Consider the following 20,004-nt stretch of genomic DNA (forward strand, 5'->3'; position numbering starts at 1 on the left):
GCATGGAAGAAGGGGATAATTATAATTAGCCTTGAAGATCAGGAAGAGGATCATGACACTGAAATAGATTTACTGCAGACAACAGAAGAAACTGAGAAAACATGCTTGGAATCCTCAGATGTTAGAAGATGTAACATTTGAAAAAACAGAAACGGGCAGAGCAGGCTGAAATGCAAAAACCAAGCAAAGTGATGCTTGACGAAGTAAAAAGGCCGTAATAAACACATCTGGGGGCTTGAAATTACCTCAGAAAATTAAGATGTTCCTTAGAATCAGTAACAGGTAGAACTGCTACTGGGAGAAATTAATGGTGTAGAGACCCACTTGAGGAGTTTCACAGTTACAGAGCAGCAGGTCTCCAGCTTTATTCCATCTCAACAGCAATCACATGCACAACACTCTTCTACCAGTATTAATGTTCTCGGTATAGAGTCTCAAACTTGAGGCCAAGCAAGGTGCAGAGGAGGGAAGGTCCGAGTAACCAGAGGAGGAGGAAAGGAAATGAAGTGTGAACCAGGAGCTTTGATTATAACCCCTTGGAAGAGAGAGAGAGGCATAGCATACTTTTGATAAATATTGTTGGACAAATAAGAGAACAAAGAGGGCTTCCTTGGTGGCTCAGTGGTTAAGAATCCGCCTGCCAATGCAGGGGACACGGGTTCAAGCCCTGCTCTGGGAAGATCCCACATGCCGTGGAGCAACTAAGCCCGTGCACCACAACTACTGAGCCTGCGCTCTAGAGCCCGCGTGCCACAACTACTGACCCCACGTGCCACAACTACTGAAGCCCGTGCGCCTAGAGCCTGTGCTCCACAACAAGAGAAGCCACTGCAATGAGAAGCCCGTGCACCACAACGGAGAGTAGCCCCCGCTCGCCTCAACTAGAGAAAGCCCACGCCCAGCAACGAAGACCCAACACAGCCAAAAATAAATAAATAAAATAAATTTATTAAAAAAAAAAAAGAGAGAACAAAGAAATTAAAGAGAAACTTAAAAAAAGGAAAAGTCAAGGTCAGATCTACAAATTATAGAGTATTCTTTGAGCAGTACTTCTCAAACGTGCGTGTGAATCACCTGGGGGCGGGTCTCATTAAATTACAGATTTGATTCAGTTGATCTGGAGTCTGAGGTTCTGGATTCCTATCAAGTTCCCAAGCGAAGCTGATGCCGCAAGTCCTCACACCCCCGTCTTGAGTAGGAAGACTTCAGAGAAAGCCTGAAGCGGGTGCAGTCACTATATTCCAGGAAATACTTCACTAAAACAAATTCACACTCAGGCACATTATAGAAATTTATAAGGCATTTAAAAGGATGAAGAAAATAGTTCACAATTATTCAGGGAAGAAAAAGGTTCTTGCAAATCAATAAAAATTGAGTGGATCCAGGCTTGTCCTCAACATTACAAAATGTCAGAGGACAATAGAAAAATCCCACAATCTTTGAAAGAAAGAAGTTGCGATCTAAGAATTGATTAATGAAACTAGAATTCATATGCAAGTGCTTAGAAAAGATACCATATATTTAGGTTTTCTATTGCTGCTATAAAAAATTACTACAACTTTCATGGCTTAAAACGACACAGACTTACTATCTTCCAGCAGTGTGGGTCAGAAACCCAACCTGGGTCTCACTGGCTAAAATCAACATGTCAGCGCAGCAGCATTCTTTTCCGGAGCCTCTAGAGACGAATCCATTTCTTTGCCTTTTCCAGTTTCTGGAACTAGCCACAACTTGTGGCCTTTTTCCTCCATTTTCAAAGCCAGCAATGGCAAGTTGCCATCTCTCTCTATCTGCAGCCAGGAAAGGTTCTCCACGTTTAAGAATTTATGTGGTTGGATTGGGCCCAGCTGGATGATCTCAAATGCTATGCGTATCTCAAGATCCTTAACTTCAAACACATCTGCAAAATCCCTCTAGCCATGTGAGGTAATATATGTACTGGTTTTGAAGATTAGAGTAGAGACCTCTTTAAGAGGCCACTATTCTACCTACAACATCAAACATATGCTGTTTCTGAAAAATTTGAGTACATATACTAACAGAGAACCAAAGTTCAAAACCCCAAAATGGGGAAATAATAGTATAAAAGGAATTGTGGGAGGAGGAATCAAGATGGTGGAAGAGAAGGACATGAAATTAACCTCCTCCCACAAATACATCAAAAATACATCTACATGTGGAACAATTCTCACAGAATATCTTACTGAATGCTGGCAAAAGGAACTGGTGAGCATTAAAACCAGGTTAGTTGGTTAAGTCTGAGTAATTATTGTCTAAATAGTTACAGGAAAATGCAAAGTTAGAAACAATTCATTTAAAAAATTATGATATAATCATTATAAACTGGGGGTACAGTTGTTAATGGATCACAGAGACTGTTGAGTGAGATTAAAGTGGGCTACCTTACTCCTCTAACCAGGATAGAAGGAACTTAATGGAAAGTCCTAATGGGATGAAAATAATTATTTGCTTTGTTTAGCAAAGCAAAGCAAATCAAAACAAGCTATACTCCATATAGCAAAAGGGAGCTTAAAAGAACTTAAAGGGCATCTTAAAAGACCTTAAAAGGAAGCTTAAAACAGAAATAAATAAATAAATAAATAATTTTAAAAACCTAACACAACTAAGAGAAGAAAATAAATGCATCTGTTGTAACAATAAATTATTGAATACCTTTCTGAAAAAGCAGACTTCTATTTTGTAGAAAAAGAATTCAAAATGCATCAAAGCCATTAAATGGAACAGTGTACCATTTTATTTATTTATTTTAAATTTTATTTTATTTTTTTATACAGCAGGTTCTTATTAGTTATCCATTTTATACATACTAGTGTATATATGTCAATCCCAATCTCCCAATTCATCCCTCCACCACCACCCACTGCCACTTTCCACCCTTGGTGTCCATACGTTTGTTCTATACATCTGTTCTCTACATCTGTGTCTCTATTTCTGCCCTGCAAACTGGTTCGTCTGTACCATTTTTCTAGGTTCCACATATATGCATTAATATATGATATTTTCTCTTTCTGACTTACTTCGCTCTGTATAACAGTCTCTAGATCCATCCACGTCTCTACAAATGACTCAATTTCGTTCCTTTTAATGGCTGAGTAATATTGCACTGTATATATGTACCACATCTTCTTTATCCACTCATCTGTCGATGGGCATTTAGGTTGCTTCCATGTCCTGGCTATTCGTAAACAGTGCTGCAATGAACATTGGGGTGCACGTGTCTTTTTGAATTATGGTTTTCTCTGGGTATATGCCCAATAGTGGGATTGCGGGGTCATATGGTAATTCTATTTTTACTTGTTTAAGGAACCTCCATACTGTTCTCCATAGTGGCTGTATCAATTTACATTCTCACCAACAGTGCAAGAGGGTTCCCTTTTCTCCACACCCTCTCCAGCATTTGTTGTTTGTAGATTTTCTGATGATGCCCATTCTAACTGGTGTGAGGTGATACCTCATTGTAGTTTTGATTTGCATTTCTCTAATAATTAGTGATGTTGAACAGCTTTTCATGTGCTTCTTGTCCATCTGTATGTCTTCTTTGGAGAAATGCCTATTTAGGTCTTCTGCCCATTTTTTGATTGGGTTGTTTGGGTTGTTTGTTTTTTTAATATTGAGCTGCATGAGCTGTTTATATATTTTGGAGATTAATCCTTTGTCCGTTGATTCGTTTGCAAATATTTTCTCCCATTTTGAGGGTTGTCTTTTTGTCTTGTTTATGGTTCCCGTTGCTGTGCAAAAGCTTTTAAGTTTCATTAGGTCCCATTTGTTTACTTTTGTTTTTATTTCCATTTCTCTAGGAGGTGGGTCAAAAAGGATTTTGCTGTGATTTATGTCATAGAGTGTTCATCCTATGTTTTCCTCTAAGAGTTTTATAATGTCCAGTCTTACATATAGGTCTCTAATCCATTTTGAGTTTATTTTTGTGTATGGTATTAGGGAGTGTTCTAATTTCATTCTTTTACACGTAGCTGTCCAGTTTTTCCAGCACCACTTATTGAAGAGACTGTCTTTTCTCCATTGTATATCTTTGCCTCCTTTGTCATAGATTAGTTGACCATAGGTGTGTGGGTTTATCTCTGGGCTTTCTATCCTGTTCCATTGATCTATATTTCTGTTTTTGTGCCAGTACCATACTGTCTTGATTACTGTAGCTTTGTAGTAGAGTCTGAAGTCAGGGAGTCTGATTCCTCCAGCTCTGTTTTTTTCCCTCAAGACTGCTTTGGCTATTCGGGGTCTTTTGTGTCTCCATACAAATTTTAAGATTTTTTTTGTTCTAGTTCTGTAAAAAATGCCATTGGTAATTTGATAGGGAGTGCATTGAATCTGTAGATTGCTTTGGGTAGTATAGTCATTTTCACAATATTGATTCTTCCAATCCAAGAACATGGTATATCTCTCCATCTGTTTGTAACATCTTCAGTTTCTTTCATCAGTGTCTTATAGTTTTCTGCATACAGGTCTTTTATCTCCCTAGGTAGGTTTATTCTTAGGCATTTTATTCTTTTTGTCACAGTGGTAAATGGGAGTGTTTCCTTAATTTCTCCTTCAGATTTTTCATCATTAGTGTATAGGAATGCAAGAGATTTCTGTGCATCAATTTTGTATCCTGCAACTTTACCAAATTCATTGCTTAGCTCTAGTAGTTTTCTGGTGGCATCTTTAGGATTCTCTACGTATAGTATCATGTCATCTGCAGTGACAGTTTTACTTCTTCTTTTCCAATTTGTATTCCTTTTATTTCTTTTTCTTCTCTGATTGCCGTGGCTAGGACTTCCAAAACTGTGTTGAATAATAGTGGCAAGAGTGGACATCCTTGTCTTGTTCCTGATCTTAGAGGAAATGCTTTCAGTTTTTCACCATTGAGAATGATGTTTGTTGTGGGTTTGTCATATATGGCCTTTATTATGTTGGGGTAGTATCCCTCTATGCCAACTTTCTGGAGAGTTTTTATCATAAATGGGTGTTGAATTTTGTCAAAAACTTTTTCTGCATCTGTTGAGGTGATCGTATGGTTTTTCTCTTTCAATTTGTTAATATGGTGTATCACATTGATTGATTTCCTTATATTGAAGAATCGTTGTATTCCTGGGATAAATCCCACTAGATCATGGTGTATGATCCTTTTAATGTGTTGTTGGATTCTGTTTGCTAGTATTTTGTTGAGGATTGTTGCATTTATATTCATCAGTGATATTGGTCTGTAATTTTCTTTTTTTGTAGTCTCTTTGTCTGGTTTTGGTATCAGGGTGATGGTGGCCTCATAGAATGAGTTTGGGAGTGTTCCTTCCCCTGCAATTTTTTGGAAGAGTTTGAGAAGGATGAGTGTTAGCTCTTCTCTAAATGTTTGATAGAATTCACCTGTGAAGCCATCTGGTCCTGGACTTTTGTTTATTGGAAGATTTTTAATCACAGTTTCAATTTCATTACTTGTGATTGGTCTGTTCATATTTTCTATTTCTTCCTGGTTCAGTCTTGGAAGGTTATACCTTTCTAAGAATTTGTCCATTTCTTCCATGTTGTCCATTTTATAGAGTTGCTTGTAGTAGTCTCTTAGGATGCTTTGTATTTCTGCGATGTCTGTTGTAACTTCTCCTTTTTCATTTCTAATTTTATTGATTTGAGTCCTCTCCCTCTTTTTCTTGGTGGGTCTGGCTAATGGTTTATCAATTTTGTTTATCTTCTCAAAGAACAGCTGTTAGTTTTATTGATCTTTGCTATTGTTTTGTTTCTATTTCATTTATTTCTGCTCTGCTCATTACGATTTCTTTCCTCCTACTACCTTTGGGTTTTGTTTGTTCTTCTTTCTCTAATTCCTTTAGGTGTAAGGTTAGATTGTTATTTGAGATTTTTCTTGTTTCTTGAGGTAGGCTTGTATTGCAACAAACTTCCCACATAGCACCGCTTTTGCTGCATCCCATAGGTTTTCAATTGTCATGTTTTCGTTGTAATTTGTCTCAGTATTATTTGATTTCCACTTTGATTTCTTCAGTGATCTCTTGGTTATTTAGTAACGTATTGTTTAGCCTCCATGTGTTTGTATTTTTTACAGATTTTTTTCCTGTAATTGATATCTAGTCTGATAGCATTGTGATCGGAAAAGATACTTGATACAATTTCAGTTTTCTTAAATTTACCAAGCCTTGATTTGTGACCCAAGATATGATCTATCTTGGTAAATGTTCCAGGAGCAGTTGAGAAGAAAGTGTAATCTGCTGTTTTGGGATGGAATGTCCTATAAATATAAATTAAATCTATCTGGTCTATTGGGTCGTTTAAATTGGGTCGTTTAAAGCTTGTGTTTCCTTATTATTTTTCTGTTTGGATGATCTGTCCATTGGTGTAAGTGAGATGTTAAAGCCCCCTGCTATTATTGTGTTACTGTCAATTTCCTCTTTTACAGCTGTTAGCAGTTACCTTATGTATTGAGGTGCTCCTATGTTGGGTGCATATATATTTATAATTGTTATATCTTCTTGGATTGATCCCTTGATCATTATGTAGTGTCCTTCCTTGTCTCTTGTAACATTCTTTATTTTAATGTCTATTTTATCTGATATGAGTATAGCTCCTCCAGCTTTCTTTTGATTTCCATTTGCATGGAATAACTTTTTCCATCCCCTCACTTTCAGTCTTTGTGTGTGCCTAGGTCTGAAGTGGGTCTCTTGTAGACCGCATATATATGGGTCTTGTTTTTGTTTCCATTCAGCAAACCTGTGTCTTTTGGTTGGAGCATTAATCCATTCATGGTTAAGGTAATTATCAATATGTATGTTCCTATTACCCTTTTCTTAATTGTTATGGATTTGTTTTTGTTGGTCCCTTTCTTCTCTTGTGTTTCCCACTTAGAGAAGTTGCTTTAGCATTTGTTGTAGAACTGGTTTGGTGGTGCTGAATTCTCTTAGCTTTTGCTTGTCTGCAAAGCTTTTGATTTCTCCCTTGAATCTGAATGAGATCCTTGCCAGGTAGAGTAATCTTGGTTGTAGGTTCTTCCCTTTCATCACTTTAAATATGTCATGCCACTCCCTTCTGGCTTGTAGAGTTTCTGCTGAGAAATCAGCTGTTAACCTTATGGGAGTTCCCTTGTATGTTATTTGTCATTTTTCCCTTGTTGCTTTCAATAATTTTTCTTTGTCTTTAATTTTTGCCACTTTGATTACTATGTGTCTCGGCGTGTTTCTCCTTGGGTTTATCCTGTATGGGACTCACTGCACTTCCTGGACTTGGGTGGCTATTTCCTTTCCCATGTTAGGGAAGTTTTTGACTATAATCTCTTCAACTACTTTGTCAGGTCCTTTCTCTCTCTCTTCTCCTTCTGGGACCCCTATAATGCGAATGTTGTTACATTTATTGTTGTCCCAGAGGTCTCTTAGGCTGTCATCATTTCTTTTCATTCTTTTTTCTTTATTCTGTTCCACAGCAGTGAATTCCACCATTCTGTCTTCCAGGTCACTTATCCATTCTTCTGCCTCAGTTATTCTGCTATTGATTCCTTCTAGGGTAGTTTTCATTTCAGTTATTGTATTTTTCATCTCTGTTTCTTCTTTAATTCTTCTAGGGCTTTGTTAAACATTTCTTGCATCTTCTCGATCTTTGCCTCCATTCTTTTTCCAAGGTCCTGGATCATCTTCACTATTATTATTCTGAATTCTTTTCTGGAAGGTTGCCTATCTCCACTTCATTTAGTTGTTTTTCTGGGGTTTTATCTTGTTCCTTCATCTGGTACATAGCCCTCTGCCTTTTCATCTTCTCTATCTTTCTGTAACTGTGGTTTTTGTTCCACAGGCTGCAGGATTGTAGTTCTTCTTGCTTCTGCTGTCTGCCCTCTCCAGTGTACCATTTTAAATTGATAAAATGTAAAGTGCATTTTTATTTAGTTCCCACTGAAATAATCCATGTTATTGTCTTTACTTTGTTACAGGTAAGGAATCTGAGCCTTAGATCAGGGAATGGCCACCAAGGTGTGAGCCTCAGAGCAAATCCAGAGTCTCACTCAGAGCCTGGGAGTTAATCCTGGTGTACACGCCCTCCCAAGTTTGTGTGAGACCACGTAACTAGTGGCAGGTGGAGCTGGGACTAGAGCCCAAGTCAGTTTTACCCCATATTCTGTGTGCACAACCTGTTCACTATACTGTCTCAGAAATTATTTTTCTGTTTGCATCTTTGTCTCATCCCTCTGAACCAAACATTTTGACACAGGTTATTTTTGTTCTCTCCTTCAGTTTCCCTGCATACCCAGAGCCCCTACAAACCCCCACTGATTTTGCCACTTTCTGCCACTGTGAGTAAATTCTCCTACTCAGTCCCATCCCTGCCCCATGGTGTAGACCCTGGAGGTTTCCCGCATAGACCTGCTCCAGCCTCTTGATAAGGACTTGGATGCTCTTTCTCTCTTAATTAAGGTTAATTGCTCCCCTTTGCACTTGAGATCCCATCTCTCATCTCGTCATGAAATAATTCCACCAATTATCCCCTTTTCTCCTGAATCTTCAGTCTCTGTTCAGGTACCTTCTCATCTGAATGTATGCTTCTCCTAAAAGAAATCTTCCCTCGTGGGCAGCTTTATTACCTCATAGCCACTTCTTAGTTTCACTTCCTCACTTTCCATTCATTCAGACCCCCTGAAATCTGATTTCTGTCTCTGTCCTAACAATCAGCTGCTTCCACTGAGGCCACCTGTGACCCTCATCTTTCACAAACCACTTAAAGCCTTGTTTTACGAGTATTTCTGTTGACTACTTCTTGAAAGCTTCTGTTTACTTGGCTCCCAGACATCCATTCATTCTACATACCCTGAGGAGTTCTCTTCCCATGCTATGCAATTTTGGTATATCGTTTTAAGTTTTACCTGAGATATCTCTAATCACGACACTCCTACTGAGCACCGGAAAAGAGAGCAAACTACTGCATGTCTTAACCTGAACCCAAATTAACTTTGGTTCAAACTTCAAAATGTAGTTCAGCTACATATGAACCCAAACTCCCAAAGGCACCTCAAACTCATTTTGCCCATAACCCAACTTTCTAGACTCCATTCAAAGAAACCTGTTTCCTATATTTCATACCTTAGCTAATGACACCATCATCCATATAGTTTCCCAAGTTAGAAGTCATCATGGATTTCATCTTCTCCTTTATACCACTCCTCCACCCCCAGCAAATCACCATGCCTCATCAGTCTCCTTAGTATCTTGTGACTCTCTTTCATGCTACCATCCTCACTCTTCACTTCTATTATTAATTCATTAGATATGTCTATTGAAGTATCTACTATGTGTCAAGCATTGTGCTAAGTACTGGGAATACATTGTGAACAAAATAGATATGATTTCTCCCCTAATGGAATTTATACTTTAGTTGGGGAGATGGTCATTAAACTAATAATCTCACAAATACAATTACATAAATATGATTTCATAAATATATTTATAAATAGTGATGAGTGCCATATAAAGTAAAAATAGAGGATGCTGTGAAAAATTATAGTGGAGAACTTCGATTTAAAATGAAAGGTCAGGGACATCTTCCCTGAGGAGGTAGTGTTTAAGCTGACACATAAAGAAGGAGTCAGAGATAGTTTGGTGAAGGGTTAAAAAGGGTGGGTAGGTAGTTATATAGCAGAAACTAACACAACACTGTAAAGCAATTATACTCCAATAAAGATGTTAAAAAAAAAAACGATTGAATTAAAAAAAAAGGGGGGGGTAGGTAAACAAAGGAGCTTGTGCAAAGGCCCTGTGGTTAGAAAAGCCTGGTTTATTCAAGGAAGTTCAGTGAGTGAAGGGGAATAACCCATGAGGTGTCTGGGGAGTAAATAGGGACAAAATTATATAAAGCCTTGGAGGTTTTGTGTTTTATCATAAATGTGTGGGAATCCATTGAAGGATTTTAAGCGTGATCAGATTCTGTGACATCTGCAAGTTTGCTCTTGCTTCGGTTGAAGTAAGAGATGGTGGTGAGTGTGGATTATGATGGTGTCTGTGGAGATGGAGAGAAGTGGATTTGCAATAGATTTTGGAGGTAGAATAGGCAGAATTTGGTGATAAGGAAGTGAGTCAGAGAGAGGGAGATTAAGAATGACTTTCAGTTTCCTGTTTTTAAAACTTGGAAAGGCAAGTGAAATTTTCCAAAATAGGGAACACACGAGAAGAGATGTGGCAGGGAAGGCCAAAGCTTGCATTTTGCTCTGTTGAATCTGTGGTGCTTGTGAGACACACACGACTCAATAAATATGTATTTAATGTTGATGTAATTTAATGATTAAATAAGATGTTTAATCTCAAATTACTTAAAGATGTTTCTAGATTAGTTTCTAAAAAAAAAAAAAAATGCTATGCTTTCATTATTGTAAAAAAAAAATTACTCTCAGAATTTGGCTTTTCTATTTGCAGGACTGATATCCTTCCACATTTCCTTTGCCAACTGTTTATAGCGCACCATAAGCACAGAGCGGTTTCTCTCTTCACTGCCCTTGGTCTTGTTCAGGACATAAAGAAAAAGCCCTTTGCAGTTGCTAATATGTTCAGCAAGCCTCACCTCACTCTGAGTTTTAGCCTCCCTGACACAATTCTTCCTCTTCTGGTCTGTTCCTTTATTCCCATTCAAGGGTACCTACCTGGCCTGCTTTATTTTGAACATATCCTTTATGTAACTGAGTTTATCAGAAGACAACATGTGCAGGCTTATCCTTTCTAGACACTCATTGGTGTTACTTGAAATGATCGGATTGCTCTCTCCATAAAGAACAAAGCCTTGGGGGAAAATGGCCATTTGAAAACAGCTTTATAGTGTTTATAAGAAAAACACTTTTATTTAAAAGATGCAGAAAGGGCCATCTTTAAAGCATTGCAGAGAAAGTCTCAGCTCTCCACATAAAAAGAGATTCTGTAGGCCAAAGATGGCAACTAATTTGAAATTTTCTTTGCAAATTGAATATTTTGCTTGGCTGAAACATGGTGATGTGAGGTTAGGGTACCACCAGCAGTATCTTAATGGGAAGGCCGTTTCTTAGCCTAGGTCAGTTTCATTAAGAAAAATTGCCCTTTTACTGATTCGAAATAGCTTAAACAAATTAAAGGAACTGCAGGGTTTAACTCATTTAATAAATTTTAATAAGAAATACGTGATCAGTCAAAAACTGGGAAAAAAGTGAATAACAGTGAACTAGTTTTAATGGAAATTAGCTCATTACCCTGCTGGCTTACATTTACCAACGGCTGAATTTCTGATGGAAAATTTGCCAGGCTGTGGGGAAATGGGAGGATCTTTAAATTAAAGATTAACTTTATTAGTGGTATTTTTCTCCCTTAAATTAGCCCTAACTGGAGATTTTTGAAACCCTGGGGCTCTTCCCCTCTTTAGGAAACTTTAAAAAAAAGAGTTCCTCTATTGGAAGAGCTTCTCACTGTCCCTGAAATATTTTCAGGATGTAGTAGGAACATTAATCTCCTTTACTGCTTACAATCCTTCATAAGAAAGGATAACTTAAGAGGTGAAAGGGTCTGTGTGAGTGTCCACGTGAATTCCCTGTCCTCCAGCAGGATGCCACAGGGACTGTGAAAAAAAATTCTCTTTCTTACGTTCTCTTTTTATTTTCCCTCACATTCATGTGATATGTGCATACTTTTGTTCTCCCTTTCTTTTTCCTCCTCTCTTTTTTTTATTGCTTTATTTTTTATTTTTTAAATTGTGATAAAATATACATAACATAAAATTTGCCATATTAACCATATTTAAGTGAACAGTTCAGTAGTGTTAAGTATATTCACATTGTCGTGTCTTGTTTTTCAAGCAAAATAGAACAAAGCTTTTAATAACCCAGGTCATGGACGTCTTCACTGAAACAGGTTCCTGCTCCTTTTCTGTTGCTTAAAGAAAAAGAGAAGAAAGTGTTTCCTCTGCATCTCTGTCATGTGTAGTAACTGTAGAATTTTCTATAAAATACATGAAACTAATGATAGTTTTCAAAGTCAGAGTCATATGTTGTAGCAAGTACTTCAGTTGAAGAAGAAACCATTTCACATTCTGCAAATGGTAGTTCAGTATATCAAACGGAATACAGAGGCGTATTGAAAGATTCAGTCCTGTTTGGGGAAATTACTAGAAATCCCAAAAAGTTGCCCTGACGTTATTCCAAATTGAAGATATCATGCTGGGATTCTCTGTTAAGTTGTTCTTTATTGTATTTTGATCCCTTATTCGAAGTGGGGTGGTTTTAAGAAAGTTTGTCATCTTGTGATGTGCCCTGTGAATAATGATTTAAACAAACAAACAAAAAACTATTACCGGGGCTTCCCTGGTGGCGCAGTGGTTGAGAATCTGCCTGCCAATGCAGGGGACACGGGTTCGAGCCCTGGTCTGGGAAGATCCCACATGCCGCGGAGCAACTGGGCCCGTGAGCCACAATTACTGAGCCTGCGCGTCTGGAGCCTGTGCTCCGCAACGGGAGAGGCCACGATAGTGAGAGGCCCGCGCACCACGATGAAGAGTGGTCCCCACTTGCCGCAACTAGAGAAAGCCCTCGCACAGAAACGAAGACCCAACACAGCCATAAATAAATAAATAAATAAATAAATAAATAAATAAATAAATAAAATTAAAAAAAAAAAAACTATTACCAAACAACTCACAAATGCAAATGCAACTCACAAATGACTCTCCCTTCAGAGCTGCCGTGAATATATTGATGTTCTTTCATTTTGGGTATCATGTGTCAGGAGAAGTAGGTTCTGAAAAAAGCCACTTTTGTGGAACTTTCCCCTTGGGATAAGGCAGTGTTGCTAGCCAGTTATCACACAATTTGAAAACGGTCCTTTGTGACACTGACATTGTCCCCACAGAGTTTGCATCACGTGAGGTGAGACCTCAGTCAAACATTGTTACTAATGAACAGGTGACCAACACAATCCAATGATATGCATAGAATGTTCTCAGATTTCTCCCAAAGCAAGATTCCTAGCAAGAAAACATTGGAGGGGGTGCAAGAATAGGAAATACTAAATATTTTTTGGTTTTTACTTAATTGAATGGATATTACCTACAGTAGACATTACTATTGTGTTTTTATTTTTAACTGGTTACCCAGGTCATATATAAAGTGTTCCCTATATAGGGTGTTCAGATTTAGCAAAAATGAAAATACAGGCTTCCCAGTTAAATTGAATTGCAGATAAACAAATAATTGTAAATAGAAGTATGTCCTATGCAATGTATGTCGCATGCAGTCAGTATACAGGACATACTACAAAATCATTCATTGCTTATCTGAAATTCAAATTTAACTGAGCATATTATATTTTATCTGGCAACCATATTCCTGTAATTTATTAAAAATTGTCTTTAGTTGACATATAGAATTTAATTTAAACTTCAATATGAAGTTGGTGTTGTCTTCTCTCCTCTTCCATTTTCAAGCACTAGAATTTCTTCTCTAAGCTATTTGCACTGTTTCTGTTTCTCCGCCCATCTCCTTGTGCTTTTACATGAGGAATTAAAAATATATTTTAGTTTTATTTCTTCTTCTAAAGAAGACAGATTTTAGAGATCGAATTCAGTTTTGTGCTTCATATTAAATGCATCAAAATTTCCTTACTGGCTGCATCTAACTTTTCCCATTTTTTTCTCTTCCCTTTTAAAAATGTCCCTACTCATGTTTCTGTTAGCTTAAAACTGTATCTTGAGGTCTTTCACTTTTGTTGTCTCAGAGTTAGGGTTAAATAAATGTTTGGATTTGTACACACACACACATACACAAGCACACTTCAATAAATGAGCAGTATGGAAAACAGAGGTCAAGTCATTATAAAGAAATTTTAATTCCATAAGAGAATTGTAATATTCTGCTTTCTATGGAAGTAGGCGAAATAAAGGCCAGAAATAAACTAAAATATAAAGGAAGCTTTATTAGCATTTTAAAGAAAAAGCTCTTATTTATGAACGTGGCTTTGTAAAAAGGACTATCAGCTCTGAAAGGCTTAAGAAAAAGTTATCTATATCCCTATTCTTATACCCCTGAGAAGGCAGGTGGTGAGAAACCCAAAAGTAATAGTCTCAACACACCAAGCCTATCTTGCTTCTGTGATCTATGTCAAACCAGAATGATTTCAGAAAAAGAAAAATTACAGAAATAAGGATTCAAATGTTTTTATTTTGTTTTAGGTGGGTTTTTTTTGTTGTTAATTGGAATAGACTAGATTTCTTAGAGGTGTAAACCCTACAAAAGGTTACCATACATTTATAATACATAATAATTTGACCCACACTATTATAGTGTTTATGTAGCTCTTCCAATGAAGTTGAGCAGAAAACTGGAGATTAATCATGTAGAAAACTTGACCTTATCGATTAATTGAGCCAAATAGGCTATACCCAAAATAGATGTTTTCTATTCATCTTCATTTAAATGTTTATAGCATGATTGATAATTTGCCAAAGAAACTCTGTCACGTAAGTTATTTATTTTTAAGGAAATCTATTCTGATACTATTTCTACTACCTAAAATTACTTACTCTGAAGCAAGCAGCTTCTTTTGGACAATGACTCAGAAAGGGCAACTATTGCTTCAGAGACCAAAGCCTCCTGGGCACAGCTCAGCATTAGACGTATTTCAGAAACTGCCATGATGGGCGCAGTGAAGAAGTCCTGGGTCGTGCCAGTGGTCTGAGGTCAGACTGAATAAAACTGCCTCAAAAGAAGGGGAAGCCAAAGTGCCTGTGATGATAGGTGGTCAAATTAAACGGTCCTCTCTTCTTGTCTGATCTTGACTAATGTCCCTTTTATGCCATTTTAGTTCTGACACCATAACTACTGAGAGGTCTGATGATTATACATTTTCCATAGGAGGAATAATCATCTTTTAAAATAATGCCCCATGTGGAGATGAGAGCTCCATAAAAAGGAACCATTTTCAATACATCTATAAGTCTAAGAAACTCCCAGCACCTAACAAATGTAAGGCAGCAAATATTCAAAATCCGTTCTGGCACTGCAAGAAGAAGAAAGTTGAGGAACACAGAGAAAGTAAAGGAAATAATTGAATGTTTTGACATTGTGAGAATGTGTAAATGACATCTTTTCTCAAAAGAACTGTGCCGGCAATTCCATAAAACAGCAAATAAATTTTATCCTTCAATGAAAATAATCGTTAATTGGCCAATAGGTCACATTGCTTTTCACTTTTCTAATTAGTGGTCACATTGTTTTCATTGGCATTTTACAGAATGAGTCAAAGAGATAAATGTATTTATTTATCTGTAGTTTTACTCTCAGCTGTTACCAAAAAGGATGTGATTAAATCCTTGTAATTAAATTATAATCAAACCACACATTGAACAGAATTTTTTTAATAGCTGGAAAGAGATACAAGAACATACATACAGAGTGTGTGAGAAAGTGAGCTAATTCTCCCCATCTCCTTAGCAAGATAGTTGTTATACTTAAGCATTAAATTTAGCTCTGTGTTTCAAGGAAGGCTGAGGAACATGATGGATTTACATACTTTCGCTCTTTTCATAAAATTCAACATCAGCTCTTTACAACGTTGCGCTCAGGTGCAGTTAGTATTTACACCATAACTGAGTGGGATTGCTTTAACATCTAGATAATTGTGTCTAGATTCTTCAGATATTTCCTATAAATGGGAATAATTGAAAACCATAATCCGTTTTGTACCAGTCCCAGTTTTTTAAAGGTTGTAAACATTATGTGGCATATTTTCAACATTCCATTTTTTATTAGGCATTTTATCAGACACCACCTAACATTAACGTGAGCAAAGTCGTTGAAAGAGCGACAAGATGGTATGAAAAGAAAGTAATTTTGTTTTGTATGCTAGATCATGCTTTGGCTTGCTAAGGTCAGTATATGATAAAATAATAACAATAAAGGGAAAAAAGAAAAAGGAATTAATCTATCCTTTACTTTTTTTTTTTTTTTTTAAAGGATATTATCTATTTATTTATTTATTTTTATTTTTGGCTGTGTTGGGTCTTCGTTTCTGTGCGAGGTCTTTCTCTAGTTGCAGTAAGCGGGGGCCACTCTTCATCGCGGTGCGCGGGCCTCTCACTATCGCCGCCTCTCTTGTTGCGGAACACAGGCTCCAGACGCGCAGGCTCAGTAATTGTGGCTCACGGGCCCAGTTGCTCTGCGGCATGTGGGATCTTCCCAGACCAGGGCTCGAACCCGTGTCCCCTGCCTTAGCAGGCAGACTCTCAACCACTGCGCCACCAGGGAAGCCCTGCTTTTAATTATCTTAAAGGTCGTTTGGATCACAACAGAGTCAGTCCAATTGTCACACCATTTGTGATAATTGAAAGAGCTCAATAAGCTGAAAAAAGCCTGGCTTTGATGATACATGAGTCATTCAATTAACAAACACTTTGAGCTGCTTCTTCATGAGAAACATTGGGCTAACACTAGGGTAGAGGGATAATAAAATAGATATCTGCTCTAGAGAAGATCTCAGTTGGAGAAAAGGCCCATAAGCAATTATAATAGAATCTAATTCATAATATATACATTATTTTTAAACTTAGGACTAATGAAGGATTGTTGATTGATTTTTAACCACACAAAGCAGGTACATAAAGCAGAATTATTTTCTTATACTAAGCAAAGGTATTAACCTTTAAATATCTAAATTTCTATCTGTATTCTTTCTCCCTCTCCCTCTTCCTCTCCCTCTCCCGCTAAGGCTGTGCCACGCAAATCCCTAAGGATGACTCAGTCTTAGCTCTTGTAAAGTGACTGATCGTTTGCCACACAGTTATTCACTGTCACTGGGCTTCAGAATCTTCAGGCCAAATAAGGAAATATTCCTGGAATCATTAATATAATTCCAATAAAATTATTTGGGTCCCCTTGAAAAAAACTATGCAGCCAGGTAGAATTTGTTTTTGTTGTTTGCTATTAACCGATTTAAAATAACTTGCAGTTATCTAAATATCATGCCACCCGTAAGTGGTAGTGGGGTATATTTTCAAAGTTCAAATATTGTTTTCTTTATTACAGGTTTCTTTTCTCCATGGAAAACTCCAAAGCCTGTAAGTTGAAATTATTCTACTTCTTTATTGCTAGTTACTATTACAATTCCATTAAGTAAGATTTGAATTGGGTGACCTCAAAATCTCTTCCTCCTCTGAGATTTGTGATGTCAAAAGAGCAAATCCTCTGTGTAAGAATAACTTGTCTTACTTTCCTATGAAGACAATTCTGTCTGTTTTTTTAATATTTTTACAAAATGAGCATCAACACTATTCGGTATGGTGTACTGAAAATACTTTAGAAAACTTTGTTTTACCCCCTGTCAGAAATACTATCGTTTTTATCACATTGAATTTTTAAAAACAGTACAAATTATAAGCCCAGAGGTCTTGACCTGCAAATTAAGTCTGGTCCACAAGAAATTTACCTGTATATATATTTGTGTATTTATATTTACTTTTTAATGTATACAGAGCTAAATATGTGTGTGTGTCTGTGCATGTGAAAATAAATTTTTTTTTTCCTACCAAACCTGACAATCACTCAAAGTGGTGCTTCTGAATCTTCAGAAACCGGTGAACTCTGCCATCACCTAATCTCTCTGGGCCTAGTTTCTTTATGAATTGTCCTGAAATTTTGATGCTAAAATACCAGGAGGCTGGTATTTTATTAATCTTTTTGTGAGGCAAGTTTAGCCAAGTTGCCTTCCCAGCTAGAGATGATCTTTACTTGCCGTTAGATTGAAACTAGTAATTATCCAAGTCCGAAGACCTGGGACTGGTTTTCTGGGATCCCATTCTATGGTGTGTTAGAATAGTCGACCCTAACTGGAATGGCTAAAACTCATGACTGGAAGAGAGCTTAGCAAAGTGATTCAAGTAACAACAAAAACAAAACAAAACAAAAATCTCAGGGGATCACATCTTCCACCTACTTTTCATTCCTCTCACAGTAAGCAGCTCAAACAGTGGCCCCTGGTTTGGCCAGTGAGTAGGGAATTCTTGGGTTAATTGCTTCCCTTTTTTCTTTTACTGAGGGAATATTTAACTGCTTGATTTTCTCATTTTAGAAATGGAGATATAATTTTGCCTACTTTTCAAGTGCAGTAACTGGCTTAATTAAATAACATGGCTTTAAAATTATTTGAAGACCTGTGAAAATAAAATATTATTGAGTCCTGGAATATGCCTGAGCTCCAGGTTCCTCTCAAAGACAGATGAGGAAACCGGAGCTGGTGATGAGGGGCTGAGCTGTCAGAACATTCTCACCAAGCATGTCCTCATTTAGCATTCGGCTCATCTGGTCCACAGAGAATATCAGATGGGAAAACTGGTCTCACTGGGGCCTAGTTAAACCACTTAGTGATGCATGTGATTTTGAAAAGAGGTATTTAAAAATATTTAAAATGAAATTTGTTTTATCTTGACCAAAATCTAAATCATTCCTTCCTTTCACCATCAGAGTTAAATCTGTGCTCTGTGGTTACACACATCTTTATCTAATTTAACAAGGAATCTTGCAGCCTCATCCTGGTGCTACAATTATGCAATCTAGTGATTTCCTTATATGCACCACATTTACACACACGACGCCATTTGGCATAATTACAGCATTTGCTGTCGTTACAGTAATTGCATCCATACTCAATAATTCCAAAAAAGGTTTTATGAACTCAGTTTACAATTAATCCTGACCCCATACATCCCTACAAAAGCCAAGGCTTGGAGTTCCAGGTCCTAGGCTAAGTGAAGATAAGAGGACTGTCAATTTAACATCCTCCATGTATCTACCAGACACTCTTCAGACTAGGGACTGTGGTGACAGGCAGTGTGGTATAATGGTTTAGGGTGCAGGTTCTGAAGGCTTACTGCCTACGGTCAAACTGTGCTTCTTCTCCTTACTAGCTATCGTACCTTCCACTAGCTACTTAAGCTTTCAGTATTTCAAGTTCATCTATAAAATGGGGATAATAATAATACTCCTCTCATATGGTTACTATGAAGAGTCTGTGGCTTAGTCCACGTAACGGGCTTAAAGCAGAGCCTCTACGTGCTCAACAATATAAACTATTGTCATCCTAGAAAGCAGACCCTCCATGCATAAACCCTTAATAAATTAACAACCTATGAAATGAACATAGTTTGCAAAACTATTCACTTAAACAAATATATATATAAACACATACCCACTGTATTTGGATTTATACACTCTCTCCTCTGAAAGGGGATTGATGACATCCTTAGGCAGGGTAAGGAAATGTTGTCTTGAGTGAGGTCTGTCCTTCTCCCAGTCCTGTGTCACTTCCTGACACTCTTCCGTCCTACTGATCCACATCTTAAACTAATCCACATCAAGGTAGTCACTTCTGTGTAACAAGTGATACATTAATTATAGTGAGTTCTCATTCTCTCCATCTGGAAGGAATCCAAGTTCATTCTTCAAGTACTGAATCAAGCCAAAAGCCTTCATCTCCCAGCCCTGCCCTAAAATCCTGAGGAGGTGTGTTTAGACTACCCCAGCTTCTACAGGAAGCAAACAGCTTCTAGAGTTTTCATGGGGAGGACAACTTGCCTTGTACACAAGCTCTCTGTTCCCAGTGTGCATCCTAGAATCAGAAGGTGGGGTTAAAAAAAATTAACCACACCATGATCAGGTTTTTTCTGTTTTACTCTTTGATATCGCGTTGTGGATTGTATGTCCACCCTGCCACTGATACTTCAGTGACTTGTCCTTTCATACAGTTAGACATTCACTCATTCGTCAAGGCCAACAGAGATACAAGCCTTCTGCCATATAAAGAAAATGATTTTGTTTTCATGTTTCTTACTCTAGTGAGGTGTTTATAAATATTAACCTAGGTAAGGACACCACTGGGACTGGACAAGATTCAATCAGAAGCCTTGTTGAGAGGCAAACGCCGGCAGGAAACACAGCTCTCTAGAGGTCAAGGCCAGGAAGACTGTAGGTGGCGTAAGGGGATGGGATCAGAATCTAGGTGGTTCACG

The 20,004-nt window shown here is 37.5% G+C and overlaps 1 protein-coding gene across 11 annotated transcripts in view; it reads left to right on the plus strand.

The window, feature by feature from the left end:
- Window positions 1-20,004, plus strand: part of MAGI2 (membrane associated guanylate kinase, WW and PDZ domain containing 2) — a 1,337,104-nt gene that overhangs the window by 1,149,297 nt on the left and 167,803 nt on the right. For all 11 annotated transcript variants that reach the window (XR_009505080.1, XM_059934073.1, XM_059934076.1 and 8 more), the window contains one exon: window positions 17,027-17,058. Coding sequence is in view for 10 of the 11 variants with exons in the window: in XM_059934073.1 (XP_059790056.1) it covers window positions 17,027-17,058 (32 nt within the window). In the remaining variant the exon portion in view is untranslated. The remainder of the gene's footprint in view (window positions 1-17,026; window positions 17,059-20,004) is intronic.

This window comes from Balaenoptera ricei, chromosome 9 (assembly GCF_028023285.1).
Source record: "Balaenoptera ricei isolate mBalRic1 chromosome 9, mBalRic1.hap2, whole genome shotgun sequence".
Taxonomy (NCBI): Eukaryota; Metazoa; Chordata; class Mammalia; order Artiodactyla; family Balaenopteridae; genus Balaenoptera; species Balaenoptera ricei.